This window comes from Vipera berus (assembly GCF_964194415.1).
Source record: "Vipera berus genome assembly, chromosome: 1".
In the NCBI taxonomy this organism is placed as follows: Eukaryota; Metazoa; Chordata; class Lepidosauria; order Squamata; family Viperidae; genus Vipera; species Vipera berus.
In genome coordinates, this window is record NC_138202.1 from 64,739,221 (window position 1) to 64,764,776 (window position 25,556).

Below are 25,556 nucleotides of genomic sequence, written 5' to 3' on the forward strand. Positions count from 1 at the left end.
TAAGGAAACTATCAATTTTATAAAGTATTATCTATTTGAAATTATATGAACATTTTCTGAATCTGTCCTTGTGAATTGATGGATTCAATCTTATATGCACTTCCACTGGAAAAAGAGATAGCAGTAATAGATAATTGTATAATAATTTGGATTCAATCTCCCAAAAATGCTTTGGAGCATACATGAAGCTGATGGTGAGCAGTTATCTGTAAAACTATAGAACCCACCCATCTTTGGTCACAGACATATGCTACATTCATGAACTGAAACATCTTTTGGAGATCAAATCTGAAACATAGTACCACCCAGTGCATATACATCATCATCATTTTAGCCATTGTCTATCTACTGAAGGATGAAGGCCTCTTCTGCATGTTTCCAACCAATACGGTCCTGAGCTTTCTTTTGCCAACTGGGCCCACAATACTTACTGATGTCATCAATCAAGAGCCTTGGTGGAGCAGTGGGCTAATGCCTCCTTAAGTAACACCAGCTGCCTGCAATTAGTGCAGGTTCGCATCCCATCAGGCTCAAGGTTGACTCAGCCTTCCATCCTTCCGAGGTAGGTAAAATGAGGACCCAGATTGTTGGGGGCAATAAGCTGACTTTGTAATAATGCCGCTTGGGGGGGGGGCAAAAGCCCTAATAAGCAGGCATATACATAGAATGAAGGCTATTGCTAAGCACATTGATTTGTGCTTAGACTGTAAGCCGCCCTGAGTCTTCGGAGAAGGGCGTGATATAAATGGGATTAAAATAAATAAAATAAAAAATAAAAATAAATCCATCTTGTTTTAGGTCTATTTCATGGACACTTTTTATCAAGTGGGATCCATTCTATCACTGCCTTGGTCCACCTGCCATCAGCTCTTCTTGCTATGTGACCAAACCATTTCCATTTTAGTTCTTTTACTCTCTTGATACATCTATATAAATAATAAATCCCCACCCAAATACAAAGATTATAGCTTAATGCCAATTAAAATTAAAAAAATCTAAAAGAATAGAAAGAATATTGTTTTTAACTTGATTGGAGAAGACTCCTGAGAATACTGTGGATAGCCATGAAAACAAGCAAATAATCAATTCAGAATTCTCATTTGAATACCAGGCTCAGATGATCACATTATAGAAAGACCTAGATCTCTGAAGAAGTCTATAACCCTGGAAAAGGGAGAAAAAAAGAGAAGAGTTTTATTGTCAGCAAGATAGATTTACTCAATTATTGCTGTAATGACTACATTGCAGGAAGACCTGATTGTCCTGGGGAGAATCTACGTTGGTCATTAAGAGTTGACACTGACTTGATGGCACATAATCAAACCAACACCCCAAAATATTCATCATAAGTAAGCATTGAAAGAGAAATCAATTGCCATGTAAATTAACAGATTTAGGATTGAGCTGCTAGTTGTTTATGTATTGAGGACAATCACCAATCTAAAGCAAAAAGTGTTAGGTGGTTTGTAGCGTTTAGTTGGTGGAATGACATCCACTAACAGCACAGATTTTTCCAATTCTTCTGTTTTCACCCTCTATGTATTTTACCCAATTTTTCTGTGGATGTTTGGGTAGCCTCTCGACCAGGTGAACAAGAGAAAGAAAGTGGAAGCAACTGTCTTATATCAGATGTCTGACATATGAGACATAATATGGAGTGTAGTCCATTTTGCAGTGGTATCTGCAGGTGGAAGGTAAGAAGATTTTGGCTATGACCACATGATTGAACTCTTGCTCCTTAGGGATGTTTAATTGCATAGCCATAGCTACCTTCTTAGTAGATTTGATCTCACCTACAGATGTATATTTCTATTAAAATCTCTACCTTATACTTACAAACTATGAAATATAAATCACTTTTACCTTTTATTTTCCCATTTTTTTCTTCAACCTTTGGCAGCTAATAAATTATAATAGTCAATACCTTGTTGTTTTTCCAGTTTGAATGACCTAAAATTGAATTGCTCTTGAAATATTCACTATATCTATGCTTTATTATGTATAATCATAATGAAACTATTTTAATAATTTCTGACTCTCATATTAAGCTTTTTATATTGAAATGAACATATTCACAAAGCAAAGAGACCTATCACATCACTCTAATTATATCTGTCTAGAGGAAAATTCTGTTGGGAATTTGCAAAGGAAAATGCTTTGCAGTAAGGTCATTTTGGATTGTTTGTTAAAATTAATAAGTGAGTTGTATAAGTTTTTGTAAATTTACTTTTTTTTTCTTTTTAGATACAGGACTTCACATTTCTGCCTGTTAAATTCCATCATGTGCAGCACATTGCTTAAGTCTGTCTAGATCTTTTGAATATTCTCTTCCTCTTCTAAAATTTTAGCCATTCTTAGTTTCTTGTCACTGGAAAATATAATACTCAACCTCTTCTTACAGGTAATTAATACAAATGTTGGCCTGAGACAGAGGTTTTTTTTCCCCTCCAAATATTTTTTTATTAAGTATTATAAATGGAAAGAATAAAAGCCAATACAAAATACACATAACACAAACAGAAAAATACAAAATACAGAAAAATGCAAAAGAAAAATATTTAAAATGTAGAAAGCACAAAGCATAAAACTAGATACAGGTAGTCCTGGACTGACAATTGACCAATTAACAGCCATTCAAAGTTATGGTGAACCCCCCAAAAGGTACTTATGACCTAATCCTAAAGTTATAGCTTTTGCAGCACCCCCACATTCATTCGCCCTTATGACTAACCACACATAGGGGTGTCAAACTGCCAGCCCATGGGCTGGTTGCATCATGCAGAGGCCTCACCCACCCCAGCTCCAGCATTGCGAAAAAAGTCATGATACGTCATGACACATCACGTGACACATCACGTGACACATCACGTGACACGTCGAGTTTGACACCCGTGAACCACAGGGATGCTGCAGCAGCTCGCCTCCTATCTTCTCCTCCCACCAGCTCCCTGCAAGCATTAATGCAAGTTGAGCTAAGGTCTCAGAATGGAGCAGTTTGTCTCTTGCCTGCATGGTGTGATTCCAGAATCGTTCCATGCTGCCAAGCAACAAAGCATCCTGCTTCAGTACCATGGAAGGCTTTGGAGCTCTTCAAAAGGAAAGTGAGGAGGGTATTTGGCTGTTAGGGTGGAAATCAGGCATAATCAGTGGAAACTCATTGGAAATGGGGGAAAGCATGTGATGGCCTAAGGGGCAGGAAGCAAAGCACAGGATGGAGGAGGCCTTGGGAGGGCCAAGGCAGGTGGCTTGCTAGGCTGAGAAGAATGTCTCCCACTCTTGACGCTCTACTTAATGACCTGTATGTTTGTCTAATGATTCATAGGGGAAAGCAGGGATGGAGGGGATAATTGAGATATATCACTTAATGGCCATCATGACATACTACAATGGGCAGGCTCCATTACAGTTGTATCTCAAGAGCTACCAGCACCAAATCCAGACATATATGAATAATTAAATACTGTGCTCTGTGGAGTTCTTGGTGCTGTCTAAGCTTGGTTGCATGCTTGCAGACTTTTTATTACCTGACTAGGTAACGCCTTAAATGATAGATGCATGATAGATGCGGATGGGTTTTCCTCTCTGTCTATATTCAGTAGATTGCCCAGTTCAGCATTGGTGGGGAAGTGGTTGTCCCCTTTTGTAGTTGCTTGATTAGGCTGCTTATTGCTTGGTTGTTTCTTTGGTGTTAATCCTTGCTTATCTGGCTATTGATTGCTGATAAGAAGATAGTTCTTTTTGTTTCCTTTTTAGCTTTTTTATTGTCTCTTTTGAATGCTCTGTAAATGTGGTTTATTGCTATGTGCCTGTTAATTGCTGATTTGTCTGACTGCCAACCTTCCAGGAGTTTCCTACATTCTTTGATTTGGTTTGATCTAAGATGCTCACAGTTTGCCAGTTAAAACTATGGTTAAGTGTCTCCATATGTTGTGTTTATGGATATGATCTTCTAGTCTTCTGCCTGTCTGTTATACACTGTGGGTGTTGCTGTCTTTACACTTCTGTTTTTTCTTCTTGGACTACTGGGTCTTTTGTTTTACTTTACTGGTTTATGTGCTATGGTGATGCCATATAGTTGTAATAGTTGTTTCTGAAATGTTTTTGATGTATGGCAGTGTTATCTTTTTCATAGTATTATGTACAGAGGGGATGTCACACAGAGATAAGCCACTATCACCACCAGGTGGCAGGGTGCCCTGTCAGGATTGGCAGGGCATCCTCTGGTGGGAAATCCAGATATTGGGATTGGTGCAATGTATACCTGGCTAGGTATATAAAAGGGTAGTTGCCTTTGTTCTCCCAGTCTGTACTGAATCAATAAAGTGTGCTATGTGAAACCTGTTGTCCTGAGTCATCCATCTTGGCCATGCGGTCCACAACTCACGATCTAACACTGGCGACGAAGGTGGGATGCTGTTTCAAATAGCGCAGATCTCTAGGAAGGAGGGAAAGGCAAATCTTTCCCAGGAAACCTCCTAACGCTGCAAACGTGTGGTGCTGAAGAAAATCTTCCGAGCATCCCTAACGAAGCAGCAGTCCAAGGACCAGCAACATGGCCAAATTCGGGACCACTGAATTCCGTTTCAACATTGATGAACCTGAGCAATGGGAAGCACATCTTGGATGGATCGAAGGGTTCTTAATGCTAAGCAAGATTACAGAAGACAAGATGAAAGTGGTGGCGCTTCTGTGTCTCAGCGGGCAAGACGTTTATGCTGTGGCTATGGGTCTGTGCTCACCAATGCTGGTCGAGAACATCTCGTATAATGACCTCAAGGCAAAATTGTTTGAGCATTTCATGCCAGAGAGAGCTCTGATGTACTGGAGGTATCAATTCATCCAGCGCATCCAGCAGCCCGGTGAGTCGACTTCGCACTTTGTTGGGGCTCTGAGACTGGCTGCCTGCCTGTGTGAATTCCCGGATCTCGATGAGAGACTAAGAGACCGGGTGGTGTTCGGGCTGAGGGACCAGCAGTGCCGAAGGATGCTGCTGGCCAAACTGCAGATGACCCTGAAGGAGGTTTTGGCTGAGGTGAGAGCTTTCAAGGCAGCCATGGAACCTGGCAAAGCCCCACACCGATCCAGCGGCAGCTCAGGTGCGACAGTCCATCATAAGCGCGTCTCGAGCAGCAGAAGCGGAGACACGGATGGCGAGGCTGAGCTAGATGAGGTACAGCAATGATTGGGGAGACGTCCATCATGGCGAGAGAATGACGGAGGTCGCAGGAGACATGCACCCACCAGTAGAGGCTCAGTGGGCGGTTACTGCGGCAAGGAACAAAAGAGAGCCAACTCACCAAACCAGAAGTGTGCCAGCTGCGGGGGAAATCATCCACGGGTGACTTGCAGGTTCAGATCAGCAAAGTGTCGCTCCTGTGGCAAAACGGGTCACATCATAGCCGTCTGCCAGAACCGAAGCCGGGACAGCCTCAACGAGTTACAAGCCATGGCATCAGAACTCGAAGGTACTGTTACCCCTCGGCACAAAAGCCGGCTTATCCCCCCCAATACTGGAAAGAGCATACAGACCATGTCTCACACGGAGGTCCATCAGCTACTCAAGCAAAAAATAACTATTCAGGTCCATCTGCAAGGGGTACCTTGCGTGATGGAGCTGGACTCAGGTTCTGCGGTCTCCATCATTTCGTATGAGACATTTAAGGGAATTTGCGATAGGAGTAGAAAGAGGGTTCCTCTGAAGCCCACATTATTAAAGCTATCAGATTTCCAACACGCTCCCATTAAACTCAGGGGAATGGCCACCATGTCCGTGGGATTTAAGGATTTTCAGGGTCCCTTAGACATATTGGTGACTGATGGGTGGAGAACTAGTTTAGTGGGGTTGGATTGGTTTGATGCCCTGGGTATTTGGATGGGGGGAGTGAATAGCATTCAGCCCAAGCGTCTTGAATCCGTCTGCAATGAATTTGCAGACGTGTTTGATGACAGGCTGGGGAAGTACACGGGTCCCCCCATAAAGTTGAAGTTAAATCCGACGGTCTCACCGGTGCGCATTAAGCCTCGGAGAGTTCCGTTTGCTCTCAAGCAGAAGATTGGGTGTGAATTAGACAAGCTGGTGGAACAAGGAGTTTTAGAGCCAGTAGATGGGGGAGACTGGGAAACCCCTATTGTGACGCCATTAAAGGCAAATGGGGAAATTAAAATATGCGCTGATTATAATGCCCACCCTCAACCAAGCTTTAAATCTGCATGCTTACCTGGTCCTGACGGTCCGGCAGGTTCTCTCAGCTGTTCAAGGTGGCGGGGTCTTTTGCTAAGCTTTATTTGGTGCAAGCGTATCAGCAGCTGACTGTCACCAAAGAATCAGCAGACGCTCAAACCATAGTGACACATAAAGGAGCCTTCCGCGTTAATTGTTTACAGTTTGGCATTTCAGTGGCTCCTGGAATTTTCCAAGAAGTCATGGAGAGAACTTTGAAGGGAATTCCTGGCGTGTGTCCATATTTTGATGATGTCCTCATTGCTGGGGAGTCTGAGGAGATCCTGGCTGACAGGCTGAACGCTGTTTTAAGCAGATTTCACGTTGCTGGGCTTAAGCTTAAAAAAGTAAGTGCAGTATTGGAGTTGCCTCCACTGAATTTTTAGGGTTCAGGATTGATGCTACTCCCGGACACTGTCAAAAGTGGAAAGGAATTATGCACAAATTGACAAAGAAGCTCTGGCAATTGTGTCAGGAGTCAAGAAATTCCATGACTACCTTTATGGTAGAGAGTTCACAATTTTTACTGACCACAAACCATTGCTGGGGTTGTTCACCACGGATAAACAAACACCACAAATTCTTTCCCCAAGAATGCTCAGATGGTCCATATTCCTATCTGCTTACGCTTGTAAACTGGTACACAGACCAGGGAAGGACATGGGCCATGCTGATGCATTAAGCAGGTTGCCTTAATGAGCATTGATCCTGACTCAGCACCGGTGGAGCAGATTCTACTCATCCAGGATCTTCCAGAATGCCCACTCCAGGTGTGAGATATTGCTGCTGGCACCACTGCGGACAAGGTACTGAGCAGAGTCACCACTTGGGTAGTGTCTGGGTGGCAGGATAAGAGCCCGGGCCCGGAATTCCAGGCATATTTTATGAGGAGACATGAGTTGTCTTCCCATAAAGGATGTCTGTTGTGGGGTAGTAGGGTCATTATTCCTGAGAAATTGAGGGAAAGGGTTTTGCAGTCTTTTCATGAGGGTCACCCAGGCATTGTAAGGATGAAGGCACTAGCTAGAAGCTATGTCTGGTGGCCTGGTCTGGACAAAGCCATAGAGGAGCAGGTAGCGGGTGTTACACATGTCAGAGAACGAGGCCAGATCAGCCTCAGGCTCCCATTCACAAATGGGAGGCAACACACACACCTTGGTCTAGATTGCATATTGACTTTGCTGGACCGTTTCAGGGGCAATTGTTCCTAGTGGTAGTTGACAGTCACTCCAAATGGCTAGAAGTGGTTCCAGTCTCTAGCATGACTACTGCAAAGACTGTCCTGGACATCGCTGGGTTCAGGGGGTGGTAATTGATAAAACAGGTCCTGTATCTTACGTTCTTGAGCTGGAGGAGGGCCGTGAGGTGGGAAGACACATTGATCAGTTGAGAAAGCGTCAACCAGAAAAGCCTCAAATGGTGTCCACAAGCCAGAGTCAGGCAGGGAAAAACATGGATAGGAACCAGGACCTAGCTGGCCACCCAATTGATGACTTTTTGTTAGCAGGCGACCCAAATGATGACTCCACGACTGACCCGGGGAACTGGACACCAAGTTAGCTGTGAGAAGATCAACTAGAGAACATAGGCCTCCTGAGTACCTCAAGGATTATGTAAGGTCTTGAGGTTAGGGTCATTATTATCAAGCCTCACACTGCGGGTGTTGTATTGTCATTCTTTATTTTTTTTCCTCTTGTTGTTTATTATGTTTATTCCTTTTTTTGCATGGGGGAAGGGGTGTTATGTACAGAGGGGATATCACACAGAGATAAGCCACTATCACCACCAGGTGGCAGGGTGCCCTGTCAGGATTGGCAGGGCATCCTCTGGCGGGAAATCTGGATATTGGGATTGGTGCCATGTATACCTGGCTAGGTATATAAAAGGGTAGTTGCCTTTGTTCTCCCAGTCCGTGCTGAATCAATAAAGTGTGCTATGTGAACCCTGTTGTCCTGAGTCGTCCATCTTGGCCATGCAGTCCAGAACTCACGATCTAACACATAGCTTGTGCTTGTTGTGCTATAATGGGTCAGACACTTTTTGGTAAAGTTGTGTGGGCATCCATTTTGTTAGAAAATTTATAGTGGTCTGTTTCCTTTATCTTGTGTTCTGGGTTGCTGCAATGTTTTTGTGCTTGTCTGAATAATGTTCTTACACAGCTCTTTTGTGGAAGGTTGGGTTGTTACATTGATAATGGAGCACTTGGTTAGTGTGGGTGTTTTTTTGATAGATTTCTAAGGTTTCTAAATTAAAGATGGATGAAACAATCAGCTATGGTCATTCTGGTAAATCTCCTGAAAAAGAGATAGAGGGAAAGAAATTCTGCTGATCTTACTTTATCAGAATGCTCCTGGTTCCTCTTCTTGAGTTGCAGGTTGTGGAAAGGAACTATACTACCAAGATTTTGCTCCTATTGGTAGAAAGGAATTATCAGGGAGGTGTATTTTGATTTACTGTTGCCTTCTATATTTTAATTTTTGAGATGAATGTACTAATTTGTGGGAAATACTTGCAGGATCATGATGAGAATTAACCTATAAATGTAATAAAATGCAATAAAACAATAAAGTCCAGCTATTATTTCAGATAGTGTATGTAAAGATATAAAGAAATTTGAAGTAGATTTGGAGACAAAGTTTAACATGCTTTGTATTTCTTAATAACACTGTGCTATTTAGTGAATAAAATGGCCCTCATTATAGATGTTGTTGTTGTTAGTTGCGAAGTCGTGTCCGACCCATCGCGACCCTATGGACAATGTTCCTCCAGGCTTTCCTGTCCTCTACCATCTTCTGGAGTCCATTTAAGCTCACGCCTACTGCTTCAGTAACTCCATCCAGCCACCTCATTCTCTGTCGTCCCCTTCTTCTATTGCCCTCAATCTTTCCCAGCATTAGGCTCTTCTCCAGTGAGTCCTTCCTCCTCATTAGGTGGCCAAAGTATTTGAGTTTTAGCTTCAGGATCTGGCCTTCTAAAGAGCAGTCAGGGTTGATCTCCTCTAGGACTGACCGGTTTGATCGCCTTGCAGTCCAAGGGACTCGCAGGAGTCTTCTCCAGCACCAGAGTTCAAAGGCCTCAATTCTTTTGCGCTCAGCCTTTCTTATGGTCCAACTTTCACTGCCATACATTGCAACTGGGAAGACCATAGCCTTGACTATACGCACTTTTGTTGACAGGGTGATGTCTCTGCTTTTTAGTGTCCTGTCTAGATTTGCCATGGCTTTCCTCCCGAGGAGCAAGCGTCTTTTAATTTCTTGACTACAGTCCCCATCTGCAGTGATCTTGGAGCCCAGGAAAATAAAATCTGTCACTACCTCCATTTCTTCCCCATCTATTTGCCAGGAATTGAGAGGGCCGGATGCCATGATCTTGGTTTTCTTAATGTTTAGTTTCAACCCAACTTTTGCACTCTCCTTCTTCACTTGCAACAAGAGACTCTTCAGTTCCTCTTCACTTTCTGCCATTAGAGTGGTATCATCTGCATATCTTAGGTTGTTGATATTTCTTCCAGCAATCTTAATTCCAACTTTTGATTCATCTAGCCCTGCCTTTCTCATGATGTGCTCTGCATATAAGTTAAATAGGCAGGGCGACAGTATACAGCCTTGCCGGACTCCTTTCCCAATTTTGAACCAATCAGTGGTTCCGTGTCCAGTTCTCACTGTTGCTTCTTGGCCCGCATATAGGTTTCTCAAGAGACAAATAAGATGTTCTGGTACTCCCATCTCTTTAAGGACTTGCCACAGTTTGTTATGATCCACACAATCAAAGGCTTTAGCATAGTCAATGAAGCAGAAGTAGATGTTTTTCTGGAATTCTCTAGCTTTCTCCATGATCCAGCGTATGTTGGCAATTTGATCTCTAGTTCCTCTGCCTCTTCGAAATCCTGCCTGTACTTCTGGTAGTTCTCGATCCACATACTGCTGGAGTCTAGCTTGTAGGATTTTAAGCATAACTTTACTAGCATGAGAAATGAGTGCAATGGTGCGATAGTTTGAACATTCTTTGGCACTGCCTTTCTTTGGAATTGGAATGTAAACTGATCTTTTCCAATCCTGTGGCCACTGTTGAGTTTTCCAAATTTGCTGGCAAATTGAGTGTAGCACTTTTACTGCATCGTCTTTTAAGATTTTGAATAGCTCAGCTGGAATACTGTCACCTCCACTAGCTTTGTTGTTGCTCAGCTTTTCTAAGGCCCACTTCACTTCACATTCTAGGATGTCTGGCTCGAGGTCAGTGACCACCTCATTGTGATTATCAAGGACGTTAAGCTCATTCTTGTATAGTTCTTCTGTGTAATTTTGCCATCTCTTCTTAATCTCTTCTGCCTCTGTTAGGTCCCTGCCATTTTGGTCCTTTATCATGCCCATTTTTGCAATTTTCTTGAAAAGATCTCTGGTCCTCCCTATTCTATTGTTTTCTTCTATTTCTTTGCACTGTTCATTTAAGAAGGCATTCTTATCTCTTCTAGCTATTCTCTGGAATTCTGCATTCAATTGGGCGTATCTTTCTTTTTCTCCCTTGCCTTTCACTTCCCTCCTTTCCTCAGCTATTTGCAAAGCTTCCTCAGACAGCCATTTTGCTTTCTTGCATTTCTTTTTCTTTGGGATGGTTTTGGTTGCTACCTCTTGTACAATGTTGCGAACCTCTGTCCATAGTTCTTCAGGCACCCTGTCTATCAGATCTAATTCCTTAAATCTATTTGTTACCTCTACTGTATATTCAACAGGGATATGATTTAATTCATACCTGACTGGCCTAGTGCTTTTCCCTACTTTCTTCAGTTTAAGCCTAAACTTTGCAACAAGAAGCTCATGGTCTGAGCCACAGTCAGCTCCTGGTCTTGTTTTTACTGACTGTATAGAGCTTCTCCATCTTTGGCTGCAGAGCATATAGTCAATCTGATTTCTGTGTTGACCGTCTGGTGATGTCCATGTGTAGAGCCGTCTCTTGGGTTGTTGGAAAAGAGTGTTTGCTATGACCATCGTATTCTCTTGACAAAATTCTATCAGCCTGTGCCCTGCTTCATTTTGTACTCCAAGGCCAAACTTACCTGTTATTCCGGTTATCTTTTGGCTTCCTACTTTAGCATTCCAATCCCCCATGATGATAAGGACATCATTTTTTGGTGTTAGTTCTATAAGGTGCTGTAGGGCTTCATAGAACCGGTCAATTTCATCCTCTTCAGCACCGGTGGTTGGGGCATAGACTTGGACTACTGTGATATTGAATGGTTTGCCTTGGATTCGAACTGAGATCATTCTGTCATTTTGAGGATTGTATCCCAGTATTGCTTTTCCTACTCTTTTATTGACTATGAAGGCTACTCCATTTCTTCTGAGGGATTCTTGCCCGCAGTAGTATACCTGATGGTCATCTGAATTAAATTCACCCATTCCTGTCCATTTTAGTTCGCTGATACCTAAGATGTCGATGTTCAGTCTTGTCAACTCTTGTTTGACCACGTCCAGCTTTCCTTGATTCATGGATCTTACATTCCAGGTTCCTATGGAGAAAAAAATCTTTACAGCATCGGACTTTCCTTTCACCACCAGACATATCCACAGCTGAGCGTCCTTTCGGCTTTGGCCCAGTCGCTTCATTCTTTCTGGCGCTACTAGTACTAGCCCTCTGCTCTTCCTCAGTAGCATATTGGACGCCTTCCGACCTGAGGGGCTCATCTTCCAGCGTCATATCGTTTTGCCTTTTGGTACTGTCCATAGGGTTTTCATGGCAAAGATACTGGAGTGGGTTGCCATTTCCTTCTCCAGTGGATCACGTTTTGTCAGAACTCTCTGCTATGACCTGTCCGTCTTGGGTGGCCCTGCACGGCATAGCTCATAGCTTCATTGAATTACGCAAGCCCCTTCGCCACGACAAGGCAGTAATCCATGAAGGGGGCATTATAGATACTTTTTTAATATCTTATTATCTTTTAAATTTCCACTTAATGGCAGTTGTTGAGTGTATTATTCCTTGTTGGAGTTTGAGAGGGGGGCAAGAGGACACTGAACCCTCTGCTTAACCTTCATAGTTGTCTAGTTGCAAAGGTAAATGCTGTTTTTCAAAATGAGAGGCAAGCTTTCAATATCCTCTCCAGGCAGTTTTTCCATCACCACCATTTATCCATTACCTTTATATCCTCTGTTCCTCTATTCCCTGTTCCTCATTTGTTTTCTTTTTTTAAAATTGATGATTTTGAAGGAGATAGAAGGAGAAAACGTCTGAAAAGAGAAGATGAAGAGGAATCTATGAATCTAGGACCACTTCTTATAAGATTACTGAAGCCACTGAGAAGGAATGTTACTTTAATAATTGGAAGTTCTTTTCATGAGGAAAAATGCTCTCTAAAACAGAGTTTCTCAACATGGACTGGGGAATTCTGGAAGATGGACTCTATGGACTGCTTAAAAATATTCAATTGTTAAGCTTGTGATATACATCATGTACAGATCATCTGCCATGTCCTCTGCTAATTATCTATGAAATATTTTAATGGTATGAGCAATAAATTGCCAAATGAAATTGCTAAATGTCAGCAGGCCTTTTAGTAACCAATTGCTTATTGGTAATTGGTTACTGGAAGGTTTCTGTTCAAGATATATTATGGTTGCTTCTATGAAAATATTTGCTTAGATAATTAATTCAAATAATCACTAAAATTTAATCGATGTGTTTGACTGATTCTTAATGTTTTTGCTTCATTGCTCACAGTCCTTTTCTACATTTCCATTCAAAAATGCCCAGGCTTGTTCATTGATTTCCTGCAAGAATAGAAGCTCCACAAACATGTATTTTGTGTGAAGGTTTACCCAAAACTATTTGTTTTTTTCCTTGCCTCCTTCCTATATCTGTTCTCTAGTGTTTCTTGGACTTTCTAATCCAGATCTATGCTTGTTAGCACATTATTCGTTCTGTTCCCCTTTTTGTTTCTTGTTCTGTTTAGGTATGAAATAATCTCTTTTTTCCTCTGTTTTTTGATATGCCCTTACTATCAGCTGCTCCCTAAGCTGGAAATGGCAATACAAAGGTGTCACTGAATTGAGGTGACAGTGTTGTAAGGCTTGTGTTTTTTACTTCCTCTGGGCTGTGGTGGCAGACATTATCCTAACTCTAGTGAGAAAATGATATTTATCTCCCTGGCTTCAGTATGAGGAATGAAAAGAAAATTACCTTGTTTTGATAGGGTCGTGACATAAGTAGCACCCTTTTGAATTTTCATAAATCCTATGCTTCCTTTAATCATGAGGCGGAGCTCTTATTTCTAGTTACAATAATAATATATAACATAATGTTAAAATCTCTCAAAATATGTTTTAATTCTAAAGCATACATGGTAAAGAATTATCTATGCTAAATAGAAGAATACTATTACTTCACAATTTTAATTCTAGCTGAACTGAATTATGGGGAAACCTGCAAGTTTTGTCTTCGGAAGTTAAATCATAGTAAGGAGACTAATTTGTGGTTTTTTCACAAAAAAACCTAGAGGCTAAGATTTCTGAAGCCATTTTATTTTATATTAAAGAAAAGGTTCCCTTAAATCTTGATAAATAAAAGTAAATCCCAGATTTTAAAATCAATTGTATTTCCAATGCTTGAAATCATATAAAATTAATTTATAATATCTACAATATATTAATATACATTCAATTTTTTCAATAAGTTATTTGAAGAATTGAAACATTCTTTAAAAGTATTTCAATTAAAACTATAATTTTCCATAAATAGACACTCAATAGTGAGATGAGCAGCATATAAATTTAAATAATATCCTATAGCAGTAATGTTCATGAATGCTCCTTCCTCCTATTATTTGGAACTATGTTTCATATGGGAAAACATGTAAGGTATATTATTTGTGTCATAATGTAAGTCCTGCCACATGTATTATGTCAAGATACTTATGCCAGCATTGGTTATACCTTTCTTCTTTAGCGGATGCCTATGAACATCTCTACTCAAGATCCTGGTAAGCTGCTACTGTAAGCAGTATCGATTGGTTAGAAAGTAGTCAGTTATGGCAAAGACAAGTGGATCAGTAGATGAATTAATATGCTGAATCCACAAAAGAGATTATGCCGCAACAAAGAGCTAGCAGAGCTGAAGGGACTGCATAAAATACCTCATTGTAGTCCAAAAAAAAGTCTGTTATGAAACCAGGTCAACTATATAAAGCTCCCTCTCTGATAGCATTCAAGCACTTTATAAGAATTAAAAGGTGCCAAAGTTATTTGTGCCTATTTTAAGAGGAGGTGAAGAACTGAGATAAATATCAAAAAACATTTTATTCTCTCGCTTTTCTTTAAACAATTGGTGCTGTTATTATTGTCACCCAACTGACACAATCACTGAAATATTATTACTTATTACACTTTGGAAAAATTATAAAAGTCTCACTTTTTCATTAGAGAACTTTGTCCTATTCGAACCTGGAATGCTTGCATGTTAAGCAAGATTCCTTCTCCCCATATTTGGGTCAACTGGGTGCATCGGGGAAAAAAAACCCACTCAAGACATATATATAAGCCTGGCACAGGGCTTAGTAACAATACTAGAATATATTGAAATTTCTGCAAATGTGGTGCCATATAAAGACTTTTGAGGGCATTATGTAATCTATTTGTAAAAATAAGAAACGTGTATGCTTTACTGACCAGCATTAGGGAGAATAATGATATCAATATTGTAAAAGACAAGACATTGGGTCTTTAGAAAGAGGATTCCCCTGAAAACGGTATTTACGAGGGAGCGGAAAAGTGGTTTGTTTACTATTTTCAATTTTAAGATTCAATTTAGAATAGAATAGAATAACAGAGTTGGAAGGGACCTTGGAGGTCTTAGGGTACCTCACTGAATACTTGAACGTTAAAGATATGAAACATTATTAAGCATAATGTGAAATGAAAATAATTTTAAATTGTCACAGAATAAGGTTATTAACAATTCTTTAGTAACCACAGACAAGACATCCCTACCTTTGTCACAGTAGAGGATTTACTACACAAAAATAAATATTTGCCTCTCAAATGAAATGGATATATTCTTTTAGTTCCACATTTATTTGACTATGTTATGTTTCTATATATCTTGGTATTTCTGATGTATTTTTATCTCATAGCTATATTTAAATTTCTATGTCTTTCATTTAAATGCTGGATACAGAAATAGATATTCTTATTTCTATAGTATATGTGTATGTGAGTGGCTTTGAGTAAGTATTGACTCCTGGCCACTGCCTGGACATGTCCCTGCAGTTTTCTTGCAATATTTCACAAATGGTTTTCCATTGCCTCCTTTCTAGAGTGCCTAGCTGAAGGTCACCCATTTGGGTTTGTCCTTTGAGAGGAACCATATTTCACAATCTCCTGTTTTGTGGCCCAATGCCTCAATCAAATTGGTTCTCTTCTACAACATATAGCCATTTTTATACCTTATTTGTCTATCTTATAACTTTCATCTACTTTCTCTTTCTCTTTGACTTGCCTGAAATTGCTGAGAATTATCAGACTGTCATCCTTGACCCTGGATGATTTTCCTCCTTTTTTTGTCCAGCACAAAATAATTAAAACCTGTTGTGTCTTTCTGGAGTCTTAGCCACCTTTGAGTCATTCAGGGATTGGCTCTCCTGGTTGGTTGCTGTTATTTTTGAAACTTGGTTACTATTTCCACTGGCCTAAGCTGCCTCTGGGGTTTTGATATCCCAGAGTTCCTTGAAGCAAAGAGTAAGGAAGATGACCTTGATGGAGATGGGCCAAACCCATTACCAAAGTAATGAGGAAGAAAACATATTTTAATCCCAAAACAAGCAGAAAGCAGTTCAGACAGACATCTCCATAATTCCCATGGATATAAGAAGAGGAGGAAGTAGAGCACAATGAGACTTGCACGTTTCTGTTATTATAGCCACTCTATAGTCTTAGCTTTTCTATGGAGCTGATTCTTAATATGGCCTACTTGGTGAGTGAACTCTAGCTGAGAAGACAGTTTTTACCAGCAAAGTCTGGCTGCTGACACTGCCATTGAAGATAGCCTTGGCTTCACAAATGTTTCACTTTCTGGACTCAGATACTTTTCTTGGCTCTGCGATTTCCTTTAAATTGGTCCGTTAAATTGACCATTTCTGCTGCCTTCATTCCTGAAATGATTTTTCTAGTTTGGTGCCTTTGGTCACCTTCCTCACATTAATTCACTTGTGCTGCATCCCATTAGCTCCTCCAATATGGTTCTTTATGAAGCACATTAGAGCTATCATGTTTTTCTCCTTCCAGCACACTTATACCAGGTCCAGAACTTTGTTAGGTTAACTTTATTAAGATTGCTGGAGTGCACGTGGCCCAGCTAATTAAGTTGTGCCACATTTCTAGGGGAAAGAGAAAAAAAAGCTCTCCTTTAGAAAAAAAAGAAGGCAAAACTCACCCTGAGAGTACAGCAGCAGTCCACTATTATTATTTAACTGACACACTCAAGAGTCTAGGAGAATTTTTTAAAAAAATAATCTTGATTTGGTGGCATCCTGGTGAGACTCTGGAGGAAATTTTATTATTGACAAACCCTATCAAAAATTCATTTTTTTTCTAACTACCACCTACCTTGCCTTCTTTTAGAAGCACCGTGAAAGGAATTTTGAAGACGACCATAACATCTAGATAAGTTTGGGCAGCCTGTGGCCCCAAAATCTCATGAAATCTTTGCCCACGTTCTGTGTTTCTCAGAGCCTCTTGTGACCATAATTACTAACACTGATTGTTTTCTTCCATCTTAATTTGAAAAATCCAACACAAATATAATATAAGCTTTCAAATTGGGATATCACAGTTAAAAAGGAGGTTCCCAGCCCTCTTAAATGTGTGATGAGGTCCCATAGACCCTAAAAAAATGTAAGCATGGCTGTTGATCTAGGTAGGTATGAGAGAAATATTCCATCTGATCATCAATCTAACACAGATATTTTTGTCATTATGTCATAACACTTTTTTCTGATTTTTATTACTATTTGTATATACTTCATTCTATCTAAGTATTTATTTTGATTTTTTAAAAGCAATTCACATAAAAAATCCTACATGAGTAGTGTAAATGACCCCAAATAAACCATATTTTTTCTGAAAATGATGCTTAGTTATATTGTTAAACAATTCTCTTGTAATTTGGATTTCATACATTTTCTGGGTACTTTTTCTGTGGCACTTGAATACATAGTAGTGGTTAGTTCAGTTACCCTTGGTCAATCCCTTTTAACATTGCAAAACCCAAGGATATATGGGTCACAGGATCTTATATGATGTTCACCTAATGCCAAAGACTGTGAAATTGATCTGGAGCTAAGCCATTTATCATCCACATGAAGAGAAACATCTGTCATCTGGAATGAAAAAAAGAATTCTGAGTAGTTCATTTAAACCTGCCCTTCTCCAGGACTCTATATATTTGATCCTATTACTCTCGAACTATAATCCAGAGTCAGCTGAGGAAGTTTCCCCCCACCCTGGATTTGTGAAGTTTCCTTTGTTTCTAAAAACAGTTAAGAAACATAAATAATAATAATAATAATAATAATAATAATAATAATAATAATAATAATAATAATAATAATAATAATAATAATAAGAAGAAGAAGAAGAAGAAGAAGTAGTAGTAGTAGTTGGAAGGGACCTTGGAGGTCATCTAGTCCAACCCACTGCTCAGGCAGGAAACCCTATACCATTTCAGGCAAATGGCTGTCCAGTCTCTTCTTAAAAACTTCCAATGTTGGAGCATTCACAACTTCTGGAGGCAGGTTGTTCCACTGGTTAATTGTTCTAACTGTCAGGAAGTTTCTCCTTAGTTCTAGGTTGCTTCTCTCCTTGACTAGTTTCCATCTGTTGCTTCTTGTCCTGCTTTCAGGTGCTTTGGAGAATAGCTTGACTCCCTCTTCTTTGTGGCAGCCCCTGAGATATTGGAACACTGCTATCATGTCACCCCTCACCCTTCTCTTCGTTAAACTACACATACCCAATTCCAGCAACCGTTCCCTATATGTTTTAGCCTCCAGTCCCCCAATCATCTTTGTTGCTCTTCTCTGTACCCTTTCTAGAGTGTCAACATCTTTTTTACATCGTGGTGACCAAAACTGGATGCAGTATTCCAGGTGTGGCCTTACCAAAGCATTGTAAAGTGGTATTAGTACTTCACTTGATGTTGATTCTATCCCTCTGTTAATGCAGCCTAGCACTGTGTTGGCTTTTTTTGGCAGCTGCAGCACACTGCTGGCTCATATTGAAGTGATTGTCTACTAGGACTCCGAGATCCCTCTCACAGTTACTACTATTGAGCAAGGTACCACCTATACTATACCTGTGCATTTGATTTTTCCTGCCTAAATGTAGAACCTTACTTTTTTCACCATTGAATTTCATTTTGTTAGTTAGCACCCAGTGTTCGAGTCTGTCCAGATCTTCCTGTATTTTAAACCTATCTTTTGGAGTATTGGCTATTCCTGCCAGCTTGGTGTCGTCTGCAAATTTGATGAGTTCCCCATCTATCCCCTCATCCAAATCGTTGATGAAGATGTTGAAGAGCACTGGGCCCAGAACAGAGCCCTGGGGCACCCCACTACACACTTCCTTCCATGTAGATGCAGTTCCATTGAGGACCACAGGCTGAGTACAGCCTGTCAGCCAGCTACGAATCTATCTGGTGTTGATGCTATCTAACCCACATTTTTCTATCTTATCAAGTAGTAGGTTGTGATCTACTTTATCAAATGCCTTACTGAAGTCCAAGTAAATTATATCTACAGCATTCCTCTGATCCACTAATTTTGACACTTGGTCAAAGAATGTAATAAGATTTGTCTGGCATGATCTGTTTTTGACAAACTCATGTTGACTTTTAGTGATGTCTTTGTTTGCATCATGGTGTTCGCTGATTTGTTGTTTGATTATCTTTTCCAGAATCTTCCCAGGTATTGAGGTCAGGCTGTAATTTCCTGGACCTATTTTTTCCCCTTTTTTGAAGATGGGAACTACATCAGCTCTCTTCCAGTCCTCTGGTAGTTCCTCAGTGCTCCAGGATCTTTGAAAAATATAGTTCAGTGGTTCTGAGATCACGTCTGCCAGTACCTTGAGAACCTTGGGGTGTAATCCATCTGGTCCTGGTGATTTGAACTCGTCTATGCTGGACAGGTGTTCACTTACCATTTTCTTGCCTATCTTAACTTGTATTTCTGTTCTGTTTTTTATGGAACTATTTTTGATAGGTTGGTCTGTTTTTTCCCTTTGTGTAAAGACAGTTGCAAAAAATGAGTTAAATAGTTCTGCTTTCTCCCTGTTGCTTGTCACCTTCTTGCCACTTTCACCCACTAATGGACCAATCAGTTCCTTCATTTTTTTCTTGATTTTTACATGTTGAAAGAAGCTTTTTTTGTTATCAGGCATATGTAGAAATTAGTAATACACTAAAATAAATAATTTATTCTATTTCTGCTATATTTCCTTCTAGTCGCATTTAGTAAATAACTGATATTATAACCATCACAGGATATGTAAAATGCGTATAAATCTACATGTAAAAAATCCTTTTTAGGATCAAATGCATTTAGATTTGCTTATTTTGAAAGAAAATAACTTTAAATAATATTATTTCACCAAACAAACATTTAATTAAATTTAATATTTAATTACAAATTTTTATGGGGAGTCGTTTAATGCAGTTTAATGTGGATTAACAATATACTTATAAATAAATTCATAAGTAACTAATATGGATCATAAATTCAAATTACATTTCCAATTCTGCTAATATAAGGAAAATTCACCCTGTGCCAAGCACTCTTCCTGAAGAGCTCTCTATATACAGTTTTTGTAAGCTTACTACAATTAAGGAACCCATTCCAGGAAAGAAACCACAATCTGCACAAAGAATTGAACCATATATTAGGGCTTCTGTCTTTTTCATCAATAGGAGAAGCAAGCTTGCTTGTGTAGACCTCATTCATAAAGTCTCCTTAAGTTGTGAACAAACAAAATGATTAGTGAAGGCAGCATGACCTTGATTAAAGTTTACTATAGGCATCTTAACTTGTCTTAGTCGTTCATGATAGGAATATAATATCAGTGGTTTTAATCACATAAATAGCACAGTATGTGCCTTACCATTCCAATATAAAATAACAAATCCAATAAATTATTTTATCAGATTAAATACAAGATCATATATACCTGCATAATAAATAAATATCAACTGGGTTCCAGATGTCAAATGTTGAATTTCTACAGATGTTATATAATTTAAAGGTCATATTATTTATTTATTTATTTATTTATTTATTTATTTATTTATTTATTTATTTATTTATTTTATTACATTTATATACCGCCCTTTACCGAAGGACTCAGGGCGGTTTACAGGGTGATTAAAAAACCAAGATACAAAAGTTAAAAACAAATTTTTAAAAAAATATATTTGTCCCTGCATAAATAAAACCCCAGTTAAAATAAGATTAATCCTCAGCCTGGGCCAGAGAGCTCGAAGAGCCAGGTCTTCAGTCCTCGGCGGAATGAACGGAGGTCGGGGGCAGTCCTCAGCTCCACTGGCAGCTGGTTCCAAAGGGCAGGCGCCCCCACTGAGAAGGCCCTATCCCTGGGTGTTACCCGCCGGCAATCTCTTACCGGTGGCACCCTGAGAAGACCCTCCCTGTGGGAGCGCACTGGACAAAGGGAACTTGATGCCGGCAGCAGGTGTTCCCTCAGATATCCCGGACCCAAGCCATTTAGGGCTTTATAGGTCATCACCAGCACCTTGAATCTCACCCGGAGGGCAACTGGAAGCCAATGCAGCTCGCGGAGTAGAGGTGTTATATCTACATTTTAAAGTAGATATAATTTTATTTTCTGGGAAAGAAGAGGAATTCTGAAAAAAATAATATTATTTCTATTATTTCAGTTCTTTTATTCATTTATACTTTCCATCATCAATCAAGCACATGTACTTATGTTACTGCATGGTTTTCAGGGAGTGTAACATTTCAGAAAGTGTAAGGCTATTAACTGTGTCAAAGAAAACATGAGATATATTATCTGTCTTCCTATCATACAGTACTTGCATTTGTAAGTACTGTATGCTCTGAACAAAGATGCATTGCACAACACAGAGAATAGCATAACTGTATTATTTGGAAAAGATACTTAAGGAGTTTTTAGTCCTGATATCCACCGAGGATATTATCAAGCCTGCAAGCAATATTTTATAGCTGTAAAATCTATTTGTGTGACTTATATAAAAATGACACTTGAATAACAGATGCAGTAGAATGAATTTTAGCATTTGAAACACAGGAGAAATTGGATTGTAGGTGATGGTAATAATGTTTTTATATTCCCCATAAAAATGTTAATAGCAAATAAAAAATATGGCAAGATTGACCAAGTCAAATAGGAAAACCAGGTCTGTTGTTATTTCTTAATATAGCAGTATAAGAGACATAAGGCTTAGAAACATAAGGTTTTTTGAGGCCTGAGCAAAAGAAATTAATTGTCCTTGGGCTGTATCAGGGCATAAGCATTCTGCCTATGCCATCTTTAATATCCATCATTTTGAATTGCTCACTCATCTGGCATGCCTTACCAATTTTTTCCCCTTCAAGTTAGCCACAGAAGTAGATACAGAAAGAAATTCAAGAATTGTCAAGCAACCATCAGCTCCCTTTTATTCTGCCTCTGAAATTCTGAAATTTCATATAGTTTTATGCAGTGCTTTTTTTGGAAAAGAAAAAGGTGCCAGAACTCACACATGTCATACAACCCGCCTTGCCTACCCTACAAGGTCCCATCCAAAAAAGGTGCCGGAACTCCGTTCTGAGTGTTCTATGACAAAAAAAGCCCTGGTTTTCTGTCGAAAATGTATATATAGTACATTGCCAGTTTTAAACAAATGTTTTTTGTTTGTTTAGAGATTTGTCAAAATGAACCAATTCATCACTGATCTAAATCTTGCTTCTCATATCCCATGACAGGATGATGAAGTTGTACTTCAGTGTGTAGCCAACATTCATAAAGAACAGCGCAAGTTCTGCCTGGCTGCTGAGGGGCTTGGAAATCGCCTCTGCTTTTTGGAACCAACCTCAGAAGCTAAAGTAAGACTCCTTTCTTACTATAATTTAATATGAATGTAGGTTAATTCCTATTAGCTGCCAGGAATCACACTGGGGAGGTGGACAACTGTATAAATCAAGATAGATAGATAGATAGATAGATAGATAGATAGATAGATAGATAGATAGATAGATAGATAGATAGATAGATAGATAGATAGTCATTAAACTGTTATTAAAATTTTTATTGCATTTCCTGTAGGAAGTATATATTGTGCAAAATCCTGAGGTTTTTTGCTGGGTTGTCTTCTCACAAAAATGGCTTTGTTTGACAACTGACTTTGCAATTCAAGAATAGAAGTTCCATTAATTTTCTATAAGGAAAACTGTTCTTTGAGCTACATGGAAAATGTCCTTGGAATTCCACAAGGAAAACTATTGGAGGAACCTTTACCTTTACCTTTTAGGAATCAAATAACAACCTGTGATGTCCCTAGAAATATTATACAACAGTCACTACTGTAAATGCATGTCTTCTTGCTGAATTAGTACCACGTTCTTTAGCCTGAAATGGAAGTAAATAAATATATAATATTATATTTCTTTACTATTCCATATTAAGAAAAGATACAAATGACAAGAGTTGTTTTTTCTAGGTTAGCTTCATGGCATATATTAAAAAACCAACAGATTTCTAGTACCAAAGTCAATGATTTATATCAAATATCCTTTCATTTCTGAAATAATAAAGTTTAATCACACATTAATAATAAATGTGGTATCAAATAAATTTTGTAAAAAATGTTTTATTCTTTTGGCATTTGCCATTTTAGTCCACTGAATTGTTTCTGCCAAAGATGAAATCTTTTAAAAATCACTGACTTAAAGCCTAGCTTCAGTAACGGCTGACTCAGTATACAAGAAGTGCTGCAATCTAATTGAAGTCTATGATGCAGCATAAGAAACATAGGCAGTAAGAAAGGATTTAGAACGATGGAAAAGGTCTGGTGTTAAATTAATCTATTAATTGCTCATTTTCTGAGTGATATGAAAGTTCTTGGTTGATCTTCTCCAATCTGATCCCCTCCGGATATATTGGATATCAATCTTCGTCTGTTACTAGCCAAAATGGCCAAATGCCATATCTGGAGGGCACCAGTAGGAAAGGCTGTTTAAGAAAGTTATTTCTGAATACTGTACTAATCTGACTTTGGCTTTCAGAAGTGTTGGCAATGCAGAAATAGCAGCTTGCAGAGTCTGAGAACAATTCCTAGGGACGGAAGCTATCAATGCAAGAACAAAAGGGGGTTTGGTCATATTACAAAGAATGACTGAGGAGCAAATTGCACAAACACTATGTAAGGAAAGAATGAATAGGTCAAGAAGAAGGGGAAGGCAGAACACTGATGATTAGATTGAATTAGTGACATTCTCAAAAAGAATAAAGTGAGTCAAACAAAAAGCAATATATTGAGTAGTGTACAGAGGAGGGAGAAACAAGCATGGTTTGCAAGGACAGAGAGGCATAGTGAACAATATTAATATAAATCAAATTTAGCTATATATTTTTCTTTTTTCAACCTCATGCTTTAATTTATTTGACCTACCTTTTTGTATTCCTTTTCTGTGTTTTACATGATGTTGCTTAACCAGCAAAAGTGAATAGTCTGATTGCTTTGTCTATGTACATGTATTTCTTATTTTCAGTTATAAATACTGAAGTAGAGGTTCCTTGGACCTTAGTTAGGAATACAACTTTCCTCCAGTTATTCCATGAACAAATTCAGGGAACCTGGAAATTAGAGTCTTCTCAAAGCCACTGATCAAAGGTTGTTTGCCTTAGCAAGAAAATTTATCCTGCCTTCATGTGAAATCTCTCTTAACAGCTCAGCTTGTTTTCCCTATAATGAAAATAAAACTAATACTTATCATTGGTAACTGTGACATTGTTATTAAAAATGGAATTCTTCACATGCATAAAAGGTAAAGTTTTATATTTCATAGATATCTGCAATCCATGAAATAACGGTCTATGTCTTAATGACAGTGTTATTCTTGGATTTGGTTTGTTTGAAATGAAATTCAGCAGTGAATGTATGTTTGTCTATCAAAATTACAGCAATATGAAATCTCCGTGGCTGCTTATGGTTACAGATGTATGAGTGATGCATTTATTATTGTTTAAGGACAGATAATATCTATGTTATTTCTTCACTTCTAAATTGCTTTGTTGTTGGTTCCATGAGTCCCATGATTCAAATTGCACAAAAAGTGGAATTTATATCTGAAAATTTTCTTTTCTACATGTAATTGGCTTTTTACTACAACTATCTCCTTTTTCCTATAAATGAAAATGAAGCCATTTAATTTAAATTTACCCAGTTCACTTAAAAATACTGTATAAATAATCAAGAGAAATTCCTTCTAAAAGAGAACCATGTTCACTGTTTATCACTAAATGGCTTCTGTTTATTAATTTACAAATCTATTTAAATAAATTAAGTTAAAGTGCTTGAGGCAAAACAAGTTAGGATTATTCTGTTGCTGCTTTGCATCAGTGTTATAATACCACTGTTTGTAATATGAAAAGATGGTTTGGGCATGGCTAACAAATACATGGCTAACAACTATGCATGAATTCTACTTGTCAAAAAGTTAGACATCTGTTTCCTGCCATCACTTGGACAGCATTAAAAATATATTCCAGGTATACTAGTTAATTGCTGGAGCTTTGCCGAATTTTGTAACATTGCATGAAATACAATATTTTTTGCAGTGCAGTCAAATAGGGCTATCTAGCTCCATGATACTATGCCCTACCTGTAATATTTATTTTCACTAAATCAGTTAAAAGGCAATAAAACATGATGCCCTTGTATAGTTTTGTACAACATTCAGGTACCAACAGTTGAACAGTGGAAATTGGTTTAAATATGCCTTTAAAGCCCTCATTTTTAAAATCACGTTACTTAATAGCATAAAATTAGGTAAAATTACTGGAATCTAAGTGGAGATTGCTCCTGGCCAAATTGTATGCCTTTGTGTGTCTCTCTGTGTGTGAGTGTTTTTGTGTCTGCCTTGCTAATTTTAATGACCAGCACTGAGACTGGTCCAAGCACTTTGAAGTCGGCATTAAATTATTTTAAAATCAATGACATTTAGAGGATTTGGTTGCCAATACAGTTATAGTTACAGTTCATTCTAAATATTCCACAGATAACAGATTAATTAATCTGTCAAAATGTATTTTATCAAATGTTTGTT

General features: G+C 38.8%; 1 protein-coding gene across 1 annotated transcript in view; it reads left to right on the forward strand.

Annotated features, from left to right (window-relative positions):
• RYR3 (ryanodine receptor 3) overlaps positions 1-25,556 on the forward strand; it is a gene marked incomplete at both ends in the record, with an annotated part of 301,173 nt that overhangs the window by 34,105 nt on the left and 241,512 nt on the right. Inside the window, 1 exon segment of the mRNA XM_081324758.1 lies at positions 22,215-22,334. Coding sequence (XP_081180884.1) covers positions 22,215-22,334 — 120 coding nt within the window.